At 51.2% G+C, this 16,122-nt stretch overlaps 1 protein-coding gene across 1 annotated transcript in view; it reads left to right on the forward strand.

Annotated features, from left to right (window-relative positions):
* The window catches only part of RNF212 (ring finger protein 212), a 35,690-nt gene extending 21,689 nt beyond the window's left edge, over positions 1-14,001 (forward strand). The window contains exons 9-13 of the mRNA XM_081813185.1: positions 2,478-3,079; positions 3,510-3,645; positions 10,154-10,238; positions 12,923-12,980; positions 13,818-14,001. Coding sequence (XP_081669311.1) covers positions 2,478-3,079; positions 3,510-3,645; positions 10,154-10,238; positions 12,923-12,980; positions 13,818-14,001 — 1,065 coding nt within the window. The remainder of the gene's footprint in view (positions 1-2,477; positions 3,080-3,509; positions 3,646-10,153; positions 10,239-12,922; positions 12,981-13,817) is intronic.
* Positions 14,002-16,122: the final 2,121 nt, after the last annotated feature.

The raw sequence follows: 16,122 nt of genomic DNA on the forward strand, positions 1-16,122 counted from the left end.
CCCCAAAATGCAGCCTGGCGTGGGACATCTCCCACGGGAGCTGTGGCTTCCTCGTGCTGGTCCAGGTCGGGTCTGTGCCTGCTCTGCTCAGAATGGGCCTTCAGCCGGGGCCCAGGGAGACGGTCGGAGTTCTGCATGCGGCTGAATACAGCAGCGAACATCCCAATCCTAGGCAGTAACTCCCAGTCATGCTCCAGAAAACGGGTCCTCACAGGCCCTGTCCTGGTACCTCTGACTCCTGATACCCATGGCAGCACCTGTCACCCCTATGGCCACACAGCCAGGCTGTGCTGTGCTGTGCTGTGGCCACCACCCTGGGCAATCTGGGTCTTTGTATCCTTTTGGCTTCACCTGTTACTGGTTTCTCCCTAGAACAAATAGAAATCCTTTCTTAGTAGGAGCTAGGGTGAGAAAAAACAAGTTACCCAGCTCTAATCCAACTTAGTAATTTTTGCCTGTGCTCTATGATGATAATTTTTCTGGTGTTGCAAATACTCTGTCAGTTGTTTAGAACTGGACGGAGGTGGGGGTCAGGAGCACAGCCCCGTGGGAGGCTGTGAGAGGAGCAGGTGCAAAGGGCTGCTGGGGCGCACGAGAGCGGTGGGCATCTGGGCATCCTGACTCAGTGGGTGGCCATGCAATGGGGAGCCCCGGGGAGGGTGGGCAGGCCAGGTACTCTTGACTTACGCTCTGCGCAGCAGCAAAATGGTGCGGTTGCCAGGACTGGCCCATGGGAGGAACCCAGAAATAGTGGGACCAGAGCACGAGCCCATAGGGGGACAGCTGCAGCCAACCCACCATTCCCAAGGATGGCCGGGAAAGACGCTTCAACTTGGGAAGCTCTGTCCTGGTGTGAGTGTGCCATCAGTGGGTGTGAGCGTGCTGTCCTGGGTGTGAGCGTGCTGTCAGTGGGTGTGAGCGTGGTATCCTGGGTGTGAGTGAGCGTGCCGTCAGTGGGTGTGAGCGTGCTCTCCTGGGTATGAACGTGGTGGTCTGGGTGTGAGCGTGCTCTCCTGGGTGTGAACGTGGTGGTCTGGGTGTGAGCGTGCTCTCCTGGGTGTGAACGTGGTGGTCTGGGTGTGAGCGTGCTCTCCTGGGTGTGAACGTGGTGGTCTGGGTGTGAGCGTGCCGTCAGTGGGTGTGAGCCTGCTCTCCTGGGTGTGAACGTGGCGGTCTGGGTGTGAGCATGCCATCAGTGGGTGTGAGCCTGCTCTCCTGGGTGTGAGCGTGCTGTCCTGTGTGTGAACATGGTGGTCTGGGTGTGAGCGTGCCGTCAGTGGGTGTGAGCGTGCTCTCCTAGGTGTGAGCGTGTTCTCCTGCGTGTGAGCGTGCTCTCCTGGGTGTGAACGTGGTGGTCTGGGTGTGAGCGTGCCGTCAGTGGGTGTGAGCGTGCTCTTCTGGGTGTGAGCATGCTCTCCTGGGTGTGAGCGTGCCGTCAGTGGGTGTGAGCATGCCCCCCTGGTGTGAGAGTGCTCTCCTGGGTGTGAGCATGCTCTCCTGGGTGTGAGCGGGCCGTCAGTGGCCATCTCGGTGGAGAGCCAGCCCTCCAGGCAGGGCTGTGCTGTTTGCAGTGTCTCTGCCTGAGGGGGCCGGTCCCTTCAGGGTTGAGTCTGGCTTGTGGGTATGAGCCAGGGGGTGGGGTCACAGAGGGTGGCCTGGAGCGGGGCCGCCAAGGGAGACTGCCTGACCATGGAGTAAAAGGACCACTGGGGTGGATGTGTCAGGGGTGGGGGCTGGGAAGATGGGCCACTGTCAGGGACCTGGGGGCTGGTGGCCAAGTCTAGTGACAGACCAGGGGGTCCGGGCATGTGAGGGGCCACGGGAGTGAGGCCAGGGCAGCTGGAAATAGCATTTGGCCCGACTCCTGGCAGCATCTGTGTTGGGAGGAGGGCTCCGCCGTCACTAACAGCAACAGGGAGGTGTTCTCTCAGGAAGTCAGGGAGGGGGTACGTGACAGGTGCATGGCCGGAGCAGGGCTCCCTGTGATTTGATAACACCTCGCCCCATCAGCATCTAGATTGCAAGGTGATAAAATTATATGCACAAAATGGATTTAATTAGGATTTTAAACTTTATGGTATCAGGGGTGCCTGGGTGGCTCAATCTGTTAAGTGTCTGACTTGGTTTTGGCTCAGGTCATGATCTCAGGGTCATGGGATTGAGCTCCACATGGGGCTGTGCCCCCAGCGGGGAGTCTGCTGGAGATTCTCTCAAAACGAATAAAATTTATGACGTCAGTCAAGGACTTGACTTCTCTCTCTTCCGAAACTCTTAAAAGCACTTAGTGGAGCCCTCCATGTGCTAGCTGCTGTGGGCTCCCTGGGGCCGTGGGGCACAGCAGTGTGGGACCCGTCTCTGGCCAGCCCAGGAATTTCCCCAGCTGACTGACAGACACTGAGCAGTGTGTTCTTAGTAAATAGGGAGAATCTCACTCAGCAGTGGCCACATCGGAAACTCTTTTTCTTTTTATACCTTAGCCTGAGGTGGCAGTTGGCCCAGCAAGAATCTCTCTGATCAGCCCACCTCAGCATGGACGCATGGGTAAGTGGGGGTCCCTGCACCCATACCCCATGTCAGCACGTGGGCTGAGCTCCGTTCCCCGGAAAGGAGCATTCAGTCAAACCCATCAGGACGCACCCATGTCAGTGCTCCTTCAACAAAGTCAGCGTGGGAGTGACCTGTTCCCCAAAGTGGTGTGGCTGCTGGGCCCATTGGGGGACCCGTTAGGAGCCCCTCAGAACACGCCACAGACAGAGTGCTCTTGCGGGAGCGGGTCTCCTCTCGGCCTGGAGCAAAATGGTATCATCACCAGCCTTGCTTCCTGGGAGTTGGAGAGGCTGAAGGGTTTCCGAGGGGAGTGTGTGTGCCCACCGGCAGGCTCGGGCCCCTTCCCCGCTGGGGTCAGGGTGGGCCCCCTGGCCTACCCCCTCTGCTGTTGCCCCCACCTCCTCACCAAGCGCCCAGTGAGCTCAGGCCTGCAGGGGAGATATTCGTGCTTTGTGACCAAGCTTGCTTGCCCTCGAGCCCAGCTTCTCTGCTCTCTGCCCCACCTTTGCTTCTTGCTGCCAGTGATATTCCAGTAGCTGCCTTGGAGTAGGACCGAGAGGCAGGCTATCTGCGTGGTCGCATCTAGAGCCTCCTGCTGCCTCCCTCACGGCTGAGTGGGAGTGGGGGTCCTGCAGCACCTGCCCTGGGGGACTGTCCCGTGGTGCGTCCCGGATGTGGCTCTACATTTCTACCACTCGTGTTGTTCCTGCCGGCTGGGAGGCACCCCAGCATGGCTGTTCATCCTGCTCACAGCCTCTCATCCCCACTCCTTGCCTTTTGCTCCCACACTGCCCACCTCAGGCCTGATGTGCCGGCTTGGAGAGAATTCAGCTCATGGATGCAGCTCCCCACCCACCCTCCCCCACCCCCCGGGGACGGAGTTTCCCATTTTAGCCTGTTTATTCCCATGCACGGGCCTCCCTGTCACACCCTGGTGAGAGCTCGTGACACTTACTCTCTAGTCCTGTCCAGCTTCCCGTGGATGCCATTTCCATGGTGCATGAGGTGGTGTTCCTCTTGGTGCTGGCTCTTGCCCCGTCCTCGCCTTTGTTGGGAGCGTCCTCTGGGCCCAACATCCCCTGCACCTGCGCGGGCCAGGCAAGCTGTCCTCACATGCCCCGGTCCCACCCACACCCTGGCCTTCACCGTTCCCGTGCAGTTGTGGGTTTCAGATCTGTCTTTACAGGACTGAGGTGAGACCAGCAGTGCATGCAGGGGAGTTGCTGCCCTGCTCATCTTCCTTTCCATACAGAAGCCTGTGACCTGGCATCCCAGCCTGGCCATGTCCTCAGCCTCAGTGCACTTCCCACCCCCCCAAGGAGGCTCTTGCCCCTCGCTGTCCACAGTGTGTGCGAGTTGTGTGCAGGGACATTGGTCCTCACTGGATTCTCTCCCCGGACACGTTTCCAGGAGGGAACACGGGGACCCCCTTGATGCTTTCCAGATGTATCGATCAAGAATTGAGAAGTGACAGGAGGGCTGCCCTGTGTGCGTCCTGCCCCGTGCGTCTCAGTGTCCCCCTGTTGCCACTCTGGAAGGGATGGGTCCTCATTTCTGTGACTGTGATCCTGAGTTTCTTCATTTAAGTCATCTCTTGTTTTTTTCTGTGAATTATCTATTTTTTCATTTGTCCTTCACATATATGAAATCCTCAAGATGAGGGATATCGATCTTTTATCCAATTTGCTATTTAATTTTTTATTTGATTTTTTTTTTAAGTTTTAGGTACTTAATATTTTTATGTCTCAAATCTGTGGTTATGTCCTTTCCTGCCTCACAGAAGATTTCTGTGTTTGGATAGGTCTTTTCCATACCCATACCATTTTCTTCTAGTTTTCAATATTTACCTTTTTCCAAGCTCTTTGGAGTATATTTTGAGATATACTGTAAGATGAGTGTCCCAGCTTGATAGTTTCATAATTTATTTTGAAAATATTTCAGAAATAACACACAAGAAAATGGTAAGAATAATATAAAAAACTCCCATGTTCCCTTCACCCAGATTCCCCAACATTTTGCCAGATTTGCTCCCTACCCTTTATGGTTAGTGTATCTCTGAGCCACTGAGAACATGTTGCAGATGCAGTGCCCCAGCCCCCCTCAAAGGACGGGTGCATGCAACACCAGCACAGCCTGGGGCCGCTCGGCATCAGCATGGCTCTGCCCCACAGCCATTGAGTAGCCTCGTTTGCTCTCGACCCAGAGTTCCCTGTAAGGACATCCTGCATCTCGTCCTCGTATAGCGGCTTGTGTCGCCTTCACTTTCCCTGTCTTTCCTGTCTTCAACAGTTTTAAGGATTATAGGCCTTAAATTCTAAAAGAGCCTAAAAGGCCATCCCCCCCCCAAGCCTGGGTCAACCAAGAATTCTATATCTAATAGAATTCTCCTTCAAAGTTTAAGACAAAATAAATATCACAGAGTAACAAAAACATAATTGTTGCTAGCCGACCTACCCTACGAGAAATCCTAACAGAAGGCATTGAGCTGAAGATGCACACTGACGGTACCTGATGCACTGGAGGGAATGGGGTCTCATTCTCTCGGTTACTCTACAAAACGTAAGACTGTGGAAGCAGCAAGTATAACACTCGTTGGGGTCATAATAAACAGATGTAACATGTAGGGTAGTAAGCACAGAGGAGGGGGAACGGGGCCATGTTGGAGCGGAGGTGACACAGCTCAACAGAATTAAGTCAGTGTTAACTAGAAGTAGACTTGTTTAAACACAAACATGACTCCAAAAATAGTTTTTAAAATCAAGAGGAATTAAAATGTTACATTAAAAAGCACTTGTTTACCGCAAAAGAAGGCAACAAAGGCAGACTAGAAGAAAAAAGGTACATGAGACCTGTAGACAAATAGCAAAATAGATGTAAATCAGATCCTATGAATGCTTACCTTCAACATGAACAGGACTAAACCCACCAATGAGAAGGCAGAGGTTGTCAGACTGGATGGAGAAGACACAGCCACACATTGTCTGCAAGAGACATGCTTTAATCCAGCAGCACAAATAAGCTCAAAGTACAGGGTGTAAACCACACCATGCAGATGGTAACCAGACGAGCTGGAGCCGCAATGTGAGTATTGGACAAAACGGTGTTGGACGAAGGATGTTTCTGGAGAAGAGGAGGAACATCTTGGTAATACAGGGTCGCTGTATCAGGAAGACACAATTATAATGTATACACATGCAACAACAGATTTATGAAGCAAAAGCTGACAAAATGGAAAGAAGAAATAGACAATTCCATTTTAGAGATCTTAATACTCTTATCTCAAAGGTTGTTAGAACAGCTACACAAGGAAAGATGTAAAAGGAAACAAGCAGATAGCAGTGTAGCCCACACAGATCTAACCGATCGGTGGTAATGTCAAATGTGAACACACAGAACACCCCCCAACAGAAGAGCAGAGATTGTCACACTGGTGCAAGAGATAGCCCCAACTGGATGCTGTCTAAAAGAGACACATTTTAGATTCAAGGATACAAATAGAAAAATTATAGGAAAAGATTATCAAGCAAACAATAACCACTACAGAGCTAGAGAGGCTATTTTCACATCAGAATCGGGGGTTGTTCTTAAAAAACTTCTTAAAGATTTTTAATTGGAGTGCCTGGGTGGCTCAGTCGTTAAGCATCTGCCTTCGGCTCGGGTCATGATCCCAGGGTCCTGGGATCAAGCTCTGCATGGGGCTCCCTGCTCCGCGGGAAGCCTGCTTCTCCCTCTCCCACTCCCCCTGCTTGTGTTCCCTCTCTGGCTGTGTCTCTCTCTGTCAAATAAAATCTTTTTTAAAAAATCAAAAAAAAAAAAAGATTTTTTTTATTTACTTGAGAGAGAGGGAGAGAGCATAAGCAGGGGGAGCAGCTGGCTTCCCACCAAGCAGGGAGCCCGAAGCGGGGCTTGATCCCAGGACCCTGGGATCGTGACCTGAGCTGAAGGCAGATGCTTAACTGACTGAGCCACCCAGGCACCCCGGAAATCAGTCCTAAGATAAATATTATTAGAGACAAAGGGGCATTTCGTGATGGTGAAAGGCTCAATACACCAGGAAAACATAATTATTACTGTAGACACCAAAAATGGAAGACCTAAAATACGTGATGCCCAAACTGCAGAATTAAAAAGGGAAATGGTTAATTCAACTATTGTGATTCAGATATTTCAATATCCCACTGCAATAACTTGAACAACACTGTTAACCCCACTGATTTACCTGATAGGTGTGGACCCCACCCAGTAATAGCACCACACACATTCCTTTCCAGGGCAAATGGAGCACTATCTAAAATAGACCACATACCGGGACATAAAACAAATCCTGACGCATTTAAAGGGATTGTAATCACCCAAAGTGTATTTTCAGGTGACAATGGAATTAAATTGGTAATCAGCAACAAAAAAAAAATCAAAATAAAACAAATATTTGGAAATTAAACAACACAATTATAACTAACTTTTAATGGATCAAGGAAAAAAATCAGTAACATCAGAAAGTATCTTGAAAGAAAATACAACATACCAAAATTTTTAAGATGCAGGTACAGCAATGCTTAGAGGGAAATGTATAGCTTTAAATGCTTATGTTAGGAAGGAGATCTAAAATCAGTGAGCTTCCAAAAAAATAAAAAAAATTAAAAATCAGTGAGCTTCCAACCTTAAGAAGCTACAACAAAATGTATTAGAAATCTATGAAATAGAAAACTCAGTGGAATCTAAACTTTGTCCTGTGAAAAAATTAGCAAAATTGGTCAACTTTTACCTAGAGTGACCAAGAAAGCACAAATTACCAGTATCGGAATGAAAGGGGGGACATCACTACATACCCTACAGATATTAAAATAATTATAAGAAAATAGCATTAACAATACTATGCCAACAAAGTAGATGACTTACATGAAATGCATAAATTCCTATAAAGACATTATCAAAATTACCTCCAGAAGAAATAGTAAATATGGATAGACCTCTATCAAGTGAAGACATTGAGTTAATAATTTTAATATCTTTCTACAAAGAAAAGTCCATTTCCCAATAGCTTCATGGGTAATTTTATGAAACATTTAATGAACTAAAAATCCTACATGAACTCTTTCAGAAAATAGGAGAGGATTGAATTCTTTCCAGTTCATTTTACAAGGTCAGCAGTATCTTAAAGCCAAAGACACAAGAAAAATAACTGAGCAGTCAGTATTCCTTATGAATACGGATGCAGAATTCTTTAAAAAATATGTGAGGCAATCAAATCTAGCAACATAGGAAAAGAATTGTATACCATCACCAAGTGGGGTTTATCCCAGTAACTCAAGGTTATTTGACATCTGAAGATCAGTTAGTTAACTATATTAGAAATAGAAGACCTAAAAAACATTAGATCTTTTCAACAGATAATTTGACAAAAATCTATAATCATTCATGATAGAAGCTCTGAAGAAACATGTAATAGAAGGCAACTTCCTCACCAGGTAAAGGGCATCTGTAGAAAACCCACAGCTGACAGGGTACTGTTGAGAGGGAGTATGCTATCCCCTGAGACCAGGTGCATGGCAGGGCACCCACAGTCCACAGCCCCTCTCCAGTCCCACATCCACTGGGGGCTCCAGCCAGTGCAGGGAGGCCAGAGAAAGAAGTGACAGGCACATAGATTGGGTGAGAATGAGTGTAGTGTCCTTATCATAGATGGTATGCCCTTGTGTGCAGAAAATCATAAGGGATCTTTAAGAATACTAGTAGGAATCAAACAAGGCTGGTAAGGTTACAGGATGCAATATCCATATACAAAAGTCAGTTGTAATTCTGCATATGATAAACAGTCCAAAATTGAGGTTAGTCAATTGGTCATAACTGCCAGAGTTTTCTTCTGGACTTTGTATTCTTTTCAACTAATCAAAATATCATCTTAGGGGCACTGGCTGGCTCAGTTGGTGGAGCATGGGACGCTTGATCTCGGGTTTATTGAGCCCCACATTGGGTGTAGAGATTACTTAAATGAAATTTTTAAAAATAGCCATCTTCTTGATTATTTTTGCTTTACCACTAAATTTTGAAATCAATGTAAGCCCTCTGACTTTGTTCTTAATTTACCAAAATGATTTTGGCTATTCTAGGTCCTTTGCATTTTTACATAAATCTTAAGATCCACTTGTTAGATTCTACCAAAAAAAGCCTGCTGAGATTTTGATGGGAATTGTGTTGCATCTGCACATCAGTTTGGGGGAGAACTGCTGTCTTAACAGTTTTGAGTCTTTGAATCCATCAGCATGGCATGCCTGTCTCTCCACTTCTAGATCTCTAATTTATCCAGGGGATCTTTTGTTGCTTTCAGTGTATAGGTCTTTTATAGATAAACTTATGCTTCAGTAATTGCTTTTGATGGTGGAATTCTCTTCAGTCCACAAGGCATATCTTTTCCCATTCTTTTTTATTTTCAACCCATTTATGTCTGAATCCAAAGCATACCTCTTGCAGACAGTATCAGATGTTGCTTTTCTTGTTGCCTGATCCATTCTTATACTGTCTGCCTTTTCACTGGAGTGTTTGGTCCATTGAGGGTTAATACATTATCAGCATGTGTGGATATATGTCTGCCATTTTGCTATTGTTTTTTGTATGTCTTGGGATTTGTTGTTTGTATCTCCTTAACTGTTTTTTGCATTATTTTTAGTGTATCATTTTGCTACAGACTGGATTGTATCCCCTCAAAATTGATAGGTTGAAGCCCTAACCCCCCACATGACTGTATTTGGAGACAGAGCCTTTAGGAGGTAAATGAGGTCATAGGGTGGGACTCTGATCTGATATGGTTAGTGTCCTTATAAGAGACACAGGGCATGGGGGGGTGGGGGAAGGCACATTGTATTTGTGTCAACAAAACCATAAAACAACAACAAAAAGAGGAGACACCAGAGAGCTCACTCACTCTCCATGCACATGCACTAAGAGATCACATGAGCACACAGAAGATGGCCATCAACGGGCCAGGAAGAGGCCCTTTGTAAACGCCCAGCCGGCCTCCATGACTATGAACAATAAATGTCCACTGGTTAAGCCCCAGCCTGTAGTGTTGTGTTGTGACAGCTGAGCCCACTAACACACATTTGATTTCTCTGTTGATATTTTACAACGTGTTCTGTTATTTTCTCAGTGACTGCCTAGGAATTCCACCGTGCACCCTATCACAATCTACTTTAAGTGAATACTGACTTAACTCAGGTGAAATTCACTGCTCCCTTACAGTTCCTCCCCCGCTTCATGATGTCCTATTAAGTATAACTACATATGCTGTATATAACACATAATAACACATATAGCATTCATAGTATTACAAACCCAGTAACACAGTATCCTCCTAATTACTTCTTTAAAACAGTGTCACATTTCTTAAAGATCATAAGAGAAAACAAAGTCACATACACACATTCTTTACTTGTGCTGCATTTTTACCATTTCCAGGGTTCCTCCTTCTTCCCACGGATTCAAATTACTATTGGCTCTTACTTCATTTCAGCCTGAAGCACCATTTTGTTGTAGGGCTTGTCAGCTGGCAGTGGATTCTCAGTCTTTGTCCACCTCTGAATGTCTTCATTTTGTCTGCATCTTGAAGAGTCACTTCACTGGCTATAGAGTTCCTGGCCCACCATTTCTAGCCCTGTGGAGGCTTCCCCCTGCCTCGCGCTCCTTTATTTCTGGTAAGGAGTCAGCCGTAAGTCATGTCATTCTTCTGCGTGTGATGAGTTGCTTTTCTTCCGCCGCTGTAGATTTTCTCTTTGTGCAGGGAGCCCTCTAGCCTTACCCTCTTTTTCAAGACTGTCTTGTCTCTTGTGCAGATGCGGTGTGCTGGGAGCCTGCTCTGCACCAGCAGCTCTCAGCTGTCCCCACCTCACCCTGCGGGCACTCACTCCACACGCGAGTGCTGTCTGCCACCGGCGTCCCATGGCACAGCCTCTCCCTGGCACTCACCTCCATCCCTGACTCAACTGGGCTGGGCGGCAGCGTCCCGCGGACTCGCCAGGGCCCTGCGGGAGCATGCGGAGCTGCTGCTGTCTGTCACTGGTGGGCTCGCAGCATCGGTGTTGCACGGCTGTGTCGGGCTTCATCCTCGCTCTCATGAGGTCCGCTGGTCTCAGCTCCTGGGCAGCCTGGGCCCCTTCTTGATGAGCACATTGGAATGAGTCGGGGAGCTGTGGGTGTCTCTCTGACCCCGGGCACAGGTCCTCCATTCCCCATGGCCCGGGGCTCCTCCCCATCACCAGCCACACCCCATTGCCTGCTTTTGTACCATGTTGCCCCATTCAGAAATGCCCTTGTCCATCTGGCATCACAGGGGATGAGTTTTCCCATGTTCTGGGTAATGAGACTTGCCCTCTTTGGAGATCTTTTTCTTTCTTTCTTTTTTTTCTTTTTTAAGATTTTATCTATTTATCTGACAGAGACACAGCGAGAGAGGGAACACAAGCAGGGGGAGTGGGAGAGGGAGAAGCAGGCTCCCCGCGGAGCAGGGAGCCCGATGCGGGGCTCGGTCCCAGGACCCTGGGATCGTGACCTGAGCCGAAGGCAGACGCTTCACTGACTGAGCCCCCCCAGGCGCCCCGAGATCTTTCTAAAGTGCATTCAACAGCACCGCTTCCTTGAACAAGAATTACAGGTGTTGACTTGTGGGCGTCTTGTTGGTAGTGGAGCATCAGTCTGACCACCTGTTTTCAGGTGGGCTGAAGCAGGGGGACACCTCAGCACCCGAGTGCCTGGTCCTGCCATGCTGTTGAGTTCCCACAAGGCCTGGGACGGTTTTCTGCTCCTCAGACCCCGCCGAGTCACGCGGTCCTCCTCGGCTGTGTGCGGGGCGCCCACCGTGCTGGGCTCAGGCTCGCACGGCCCCTGTGGGTTGACCTGAGGGCCTCTGCTTCCTCATCTCCGTTGATAACTGTTCTGTCCACAAATTACCGTAAAGAGTAAGACGCTGTTTCAGTCGACCGTAATTGTGTTGAGTATGTAACCCAACATTACTGTCGTGGTTCTGCCCCATGTTAAAATATACTGAGATTTACTTAATCAGTCGTGTGGCCCACAGACCAGGAGGGGCCGCCAAGCAAGATGAAGTTTTCCGCACAGTCTCCTAGAAGCAGGGGGCAGGCTGCCCCACAGGGCCCCACGTGGGATCTCTGGGTCCATCGGGCGGGGGTGGGTGGTCTTCACAGGAAGAGTGGCGGGCAGTGGGATCGACGAGGTTTGGGACTGCTTAGTTGGGGTCATATTAGCAGTTTGCGGGGTAGGGGTAGGCGCTGTCCCGTGTCCAATGCTGGCCTCAGGTGGTTAGGGCAGAGTGTGAAAGGTGGGGGGTGATTCAGAGCACAGGCTCTGGGGGGTCAGATTTCCTGTCAGAGGCGGGTTTACAGACAAATCATTACTCTCTGGGAGTCAGCTAGCCCTGGGAGGGGTGGTCTCTCCAGGAGAAGCAAGGCCCCACGGTGTCAGACCATCACAAAATACAGAAAATAAAACACGTGAGACTGTTGGTCTCCCTGATTCTCAGTGATTCTGCAGAGCTTCTGAGGGTCACCTGCACACTCAGGAGTCCTGGGAGCCGCCAGTGAGCGGAGTCCTCCTGCGGTCCACACAGCCCAGCGGCACAGAGACGACCCCATTGGCCACTTGGTGCTGTGCAGCACTGTGAAAAGCACTGCCTCTCTCTGATCCAGGTTCTTCAATCACAGAAGGACACATGGAGATCCTAAATGCTGTCCTCCTTTCTTTCCCTGCCATTCTTCTGTTAAAATTCTCCCAAAATCTGGACACAAAGAGTTCGGGTATTAAACGAGAGTAGTCTTCAAATTTGCTCCCTGGTATGACTAATGCACACCAGGGGCTGTTCACATCTTTAAAGGAAGTTGCTTCTTAGCATGGAGGATGTCAGCAGAAATTCGGGAGTGTAATATCTCACAGTGTGGGTGGAGATGAGGCTAGTCCTGGCACTGAGGCGCTCATCAGAGCTGGAAGCTTCTAGAAGTGCTTTTCCTCCCAGTGGTTCTCAAGACTAACGGGAGCCAAGACAGTGTAGGGCAGAGTGCAGGTCTCCAAACATTACTGAGTGCCCTCCCTTGCCAGGCCCGCAGCCCAGAGCATGGGGTCAGACTGAGGCTCCATGGGGCTGAGCAGCCCCACCCCAGCTCTGCTGGTCTGCATGTTCCCTGAGCACCTGCGGCGCATGGGGCACAAAGCCCTGGACGCGAGATGTTCTGCTCCCATCCTGTGGACGCACCTGTCCCGTCGGGAAGGGCGTGGAGAACAGTACGTCGGGGATGTGGCAGGGGACAGCCGGGGGCCATCTGCCTTCCTGGAGCTGCACACGTTCACCTTTTAATCCTGTCCACTGCAGGCAGCATCTCGCGCTTCGGCCCGATGCCCGGTCACAGCAGCGTGTCCCAGGCTCTCCGGTATGATGTCTCGCGGCGCCACAGACGTCCCAGCGGGAGGTGTGGGAGCGCCCTGCTCACCACAGATAAGGCTGTGAACCTTAAGGGGATTGCCTTTTAAACCCATTTGTCCGTGTTCTGAGTAAGATGATATCGTGTAGACCACGTCACGTTTTGCTTTTTTGAAGCTAAAATGTAACTTAGGCAGTTACCTTGTTACTAAAAACTCCAAAAGAGCCGTTTCACGGCTACAAGATATCTTATCACAGGAACAGACTAGGGTCGGCAAACATTTCTGTAAAGGGCAGGTAGTAAATGTTCTCCGCTCTGCCATCGTGCAGACAAGGTCGTAGAGGTAAGTAGACAAACGGATGCAGCTGTCCCGCCAAAACTCTGTCTACAGAAGCAGGTAGGGCTGGATTCGGCTGCCGTGTGCCAACCCTGAATGGACAATTCCCTTGACTCTTCATCTTTGACACTGGGGGCCCCCATTCTCTGCTGCATATTGGAACCCCCACCGGGGTCTCTACGCCAGGCTCTCTGTCGCAGCCCTCCAGGGCAGGTGGTCCCTAAATGTGGACGCCCCCCCTTACCTAAGCTCCTAATGGCCTTCGATGCTGGTGGGCGAGCACACATTTTGTCCTCTGGGGTAGCCCAGCCACGGCGCTCCTCGTCTTCCCCCAGCCCACCCGGAGCCACGTCTGTGTGCCCTCTGCCCTGATTCCAGAGGCCATCCCCACCCCCCGGGGAGCCGGGCTCTCCCTCCTGGGGGGCACCAGCACAGAGGAGGGTCTGGCTCTGGGCATAAACCTGCTCCCAAGGGCCTGGTCGATGTGTGTCTGTTGAATTGACTCCTAGGATCCCACCGCTGCCAGTCCCCTGCAAGGCGCTGTCCCCGCCGGCAGCGCCTCTGGCCCCCGGCCGAGCGGGAAGAGGGGGCTCGCCCAGCCTTCGGGGCTCCCAGACGCTGGCCCCCAGGCCGCCCATCAGCATCTCCGCACTGCTGCAGAAGCAGCGTTTAGGCAAGTGTGCCCTGCTTTGAAAAGTGTGTGTGGAGCACGTTTTGTGTATGGGAGGAGTAGACACAAAACATGTTGAATGTTCCTGAGAACTTGCTTCCGAGCTCTGGTGAGTGGTGCTCACGTGTGTGTGCATCTTGGCTCACGGCTCCCATGCTCTGCAGGGTCTGCTGGCCTCGGGGCAGCCACGCACGGAAGGTGAACGAGGTCCTGCCCGTGTCAGTCCACCTGGGGCTCTCTCGCCACCAGCAGGACGTTACGCAGTAGAAGCAGTCCGTTCTTCTTGATGGAATAAAGTAATACAGTTGAATAAAGTATTTTTCTGATTATCTGGGGCAGCATATATGTGATATGTTTGAAACTTTGCTCTTTTTATTACCTTAAATGTTCCTTAGAACGCCAGTGTTGGCTCGCTGCTGGAAGGCTCAGGGGGTTGGGTGGGTCTGCAGCACGTCGAGCCCCACCTTCTGCACACAGGCCCCCACGGGGGGATGGCCACGGGGTTCAGAACGGCCACGGTCATGTGGGTGCTCACGACTCACATATGCTGTTCGGCAGTGACTGGTCTCCAGAGATGAGTTTTGTGCTTGAGTCCTGCCGGGTGGGTGGGACACACATGCTCTGTTGAGGAGAGCAACTAGTCAAGACCACACAGGGTTGGAAAGAGGCTTCTAGGGCTAATCATAATCCTTTATGGTGCAACTACCTAAAACTTGTCAAAAAACGTGTTCTTTCACGGAGGTCAAGGCTCACAGTGCAGGCAGGTGTATAACAGGACAGGGAGGAGACGACCCCCTTCTGCACCTGGAGAGCCTGAGGCACAGGCAGGTGCCTTGTCAGGTGACATCTGGCCTCCTGCCCCTCTGGCCGGGCCATGTCACACACTGGCCTTTCGGAGGGCCCGAGGCCCCTGTGCGGCTTCCGCGTCCGGCTGGCAGATGCGGGCTGCAGGTGGAGTCTGACGTCTCACAGTGGGGGCGCTTGTGCTGAGTCGGTTCCGTTTCCGGAAAAGTTTCAGTGTTCTAGAATCCCCAGTCCTGGCATGTGTCTCTCTCTGTGAATGTTACGTAAGTGCATGACGGTCTCCAGCGTGAGAATGTGGCCAGTCGTGACGTGCAGGCCATCCTCCGGCTCCCACTGCACCTGCAGCAGCAGTCTGACGGGTCCGAGCATGGGCTGACCGCCGTGCTCCTGCTGGGAGACGGGCTTGAAAACTGCCCAGGAGCTTCCCACCGCCGGGGCGCCTGGGCCCGCACACCGCCTGCCTGCCTGGCAGACCTGTCTGCGCCTCGCACAGGTCACCTTGCTGCTCAGACACAAACCTGGACTTCAGGGTTAGCGGCTCGTGTCTTCTTGCTGCTGTTCTGCAGTGTGGAGACGCGAGTCTCGGTGGAGCTTCCATGCGGCAGGTGAGGTGCAGGGCCGTCTGGTGGGGCCGGTGTTCCAGGCTGCTTCTCACCAACATCAGCACATCTGCTGCTCTAACATACTTTTCATTGGAAGGGCAAGATTAAATGAGACATCTGAGTATAGACAGAGGACAGCCCTGGCTGACAAGACCAGGTATGAGCTCAGAACGCTCATCAAGTTCAGCCTTCCCTCGAGGCCTCGGCACAGTGCGAGGCTGAGCGGGGATCCAGCGGGCTGCAGCTGAGCGCCCGGTGCTGTTCCCAGTGGCTCTGTCAAAGAAAAGTCACAAAAATAAGAGGGTTTGACAGGTTAGAGCCGTGAGGACAGCAGTGTGGCGTGGCCCGGAACGGTCGCTGGCGGCTGCCCAGGTCCGCTCGGACTTGGGGGGATGTCGCCTAGACTGTGCTGTGGCGTGGGGGTGGGGGCTGTCACGCGGCCCCCCCAGGGCAGGCGGTCGGGCGCAGGGGTAGTAACAGACCCAGGAACCAGCACGTTTGAAAGTTCGAGCTGGGCCTCGGGCCCTTCTCTGGACCGAGCTCTCGTCTTAGCGGGTCGAGCAAACGCCAGCGATGTTCAGGGGCGCGGCGCCGCGCCGGGTGTAAAGCAGCGACAGCAAGCTTCCCCGGCCCCAGCGCCAGGCCCTATTTTTGTAATGGGTGTGCCTGTTACACCTGACCCGCCTAATAGGATGCCCCAGTTGGTGCTAAATAAATATTGGACAGCTTATCTACTAT

This window comes from Leptonychotes weddellii, chromosome 2 (genome assembly GCF_054177405.1).
Source record: "Leptonychotes weddellii isolate Sample4059 chromosome 2, ASM5417740v2, whole genome shotgun sequence".
NCBI classification, from domain to species: Eukaryota; Metazoa; Chordata; class Mammalia; order Carnivora; family Phocidae; genus Leptonychotes; species Leptonychotes weddellii.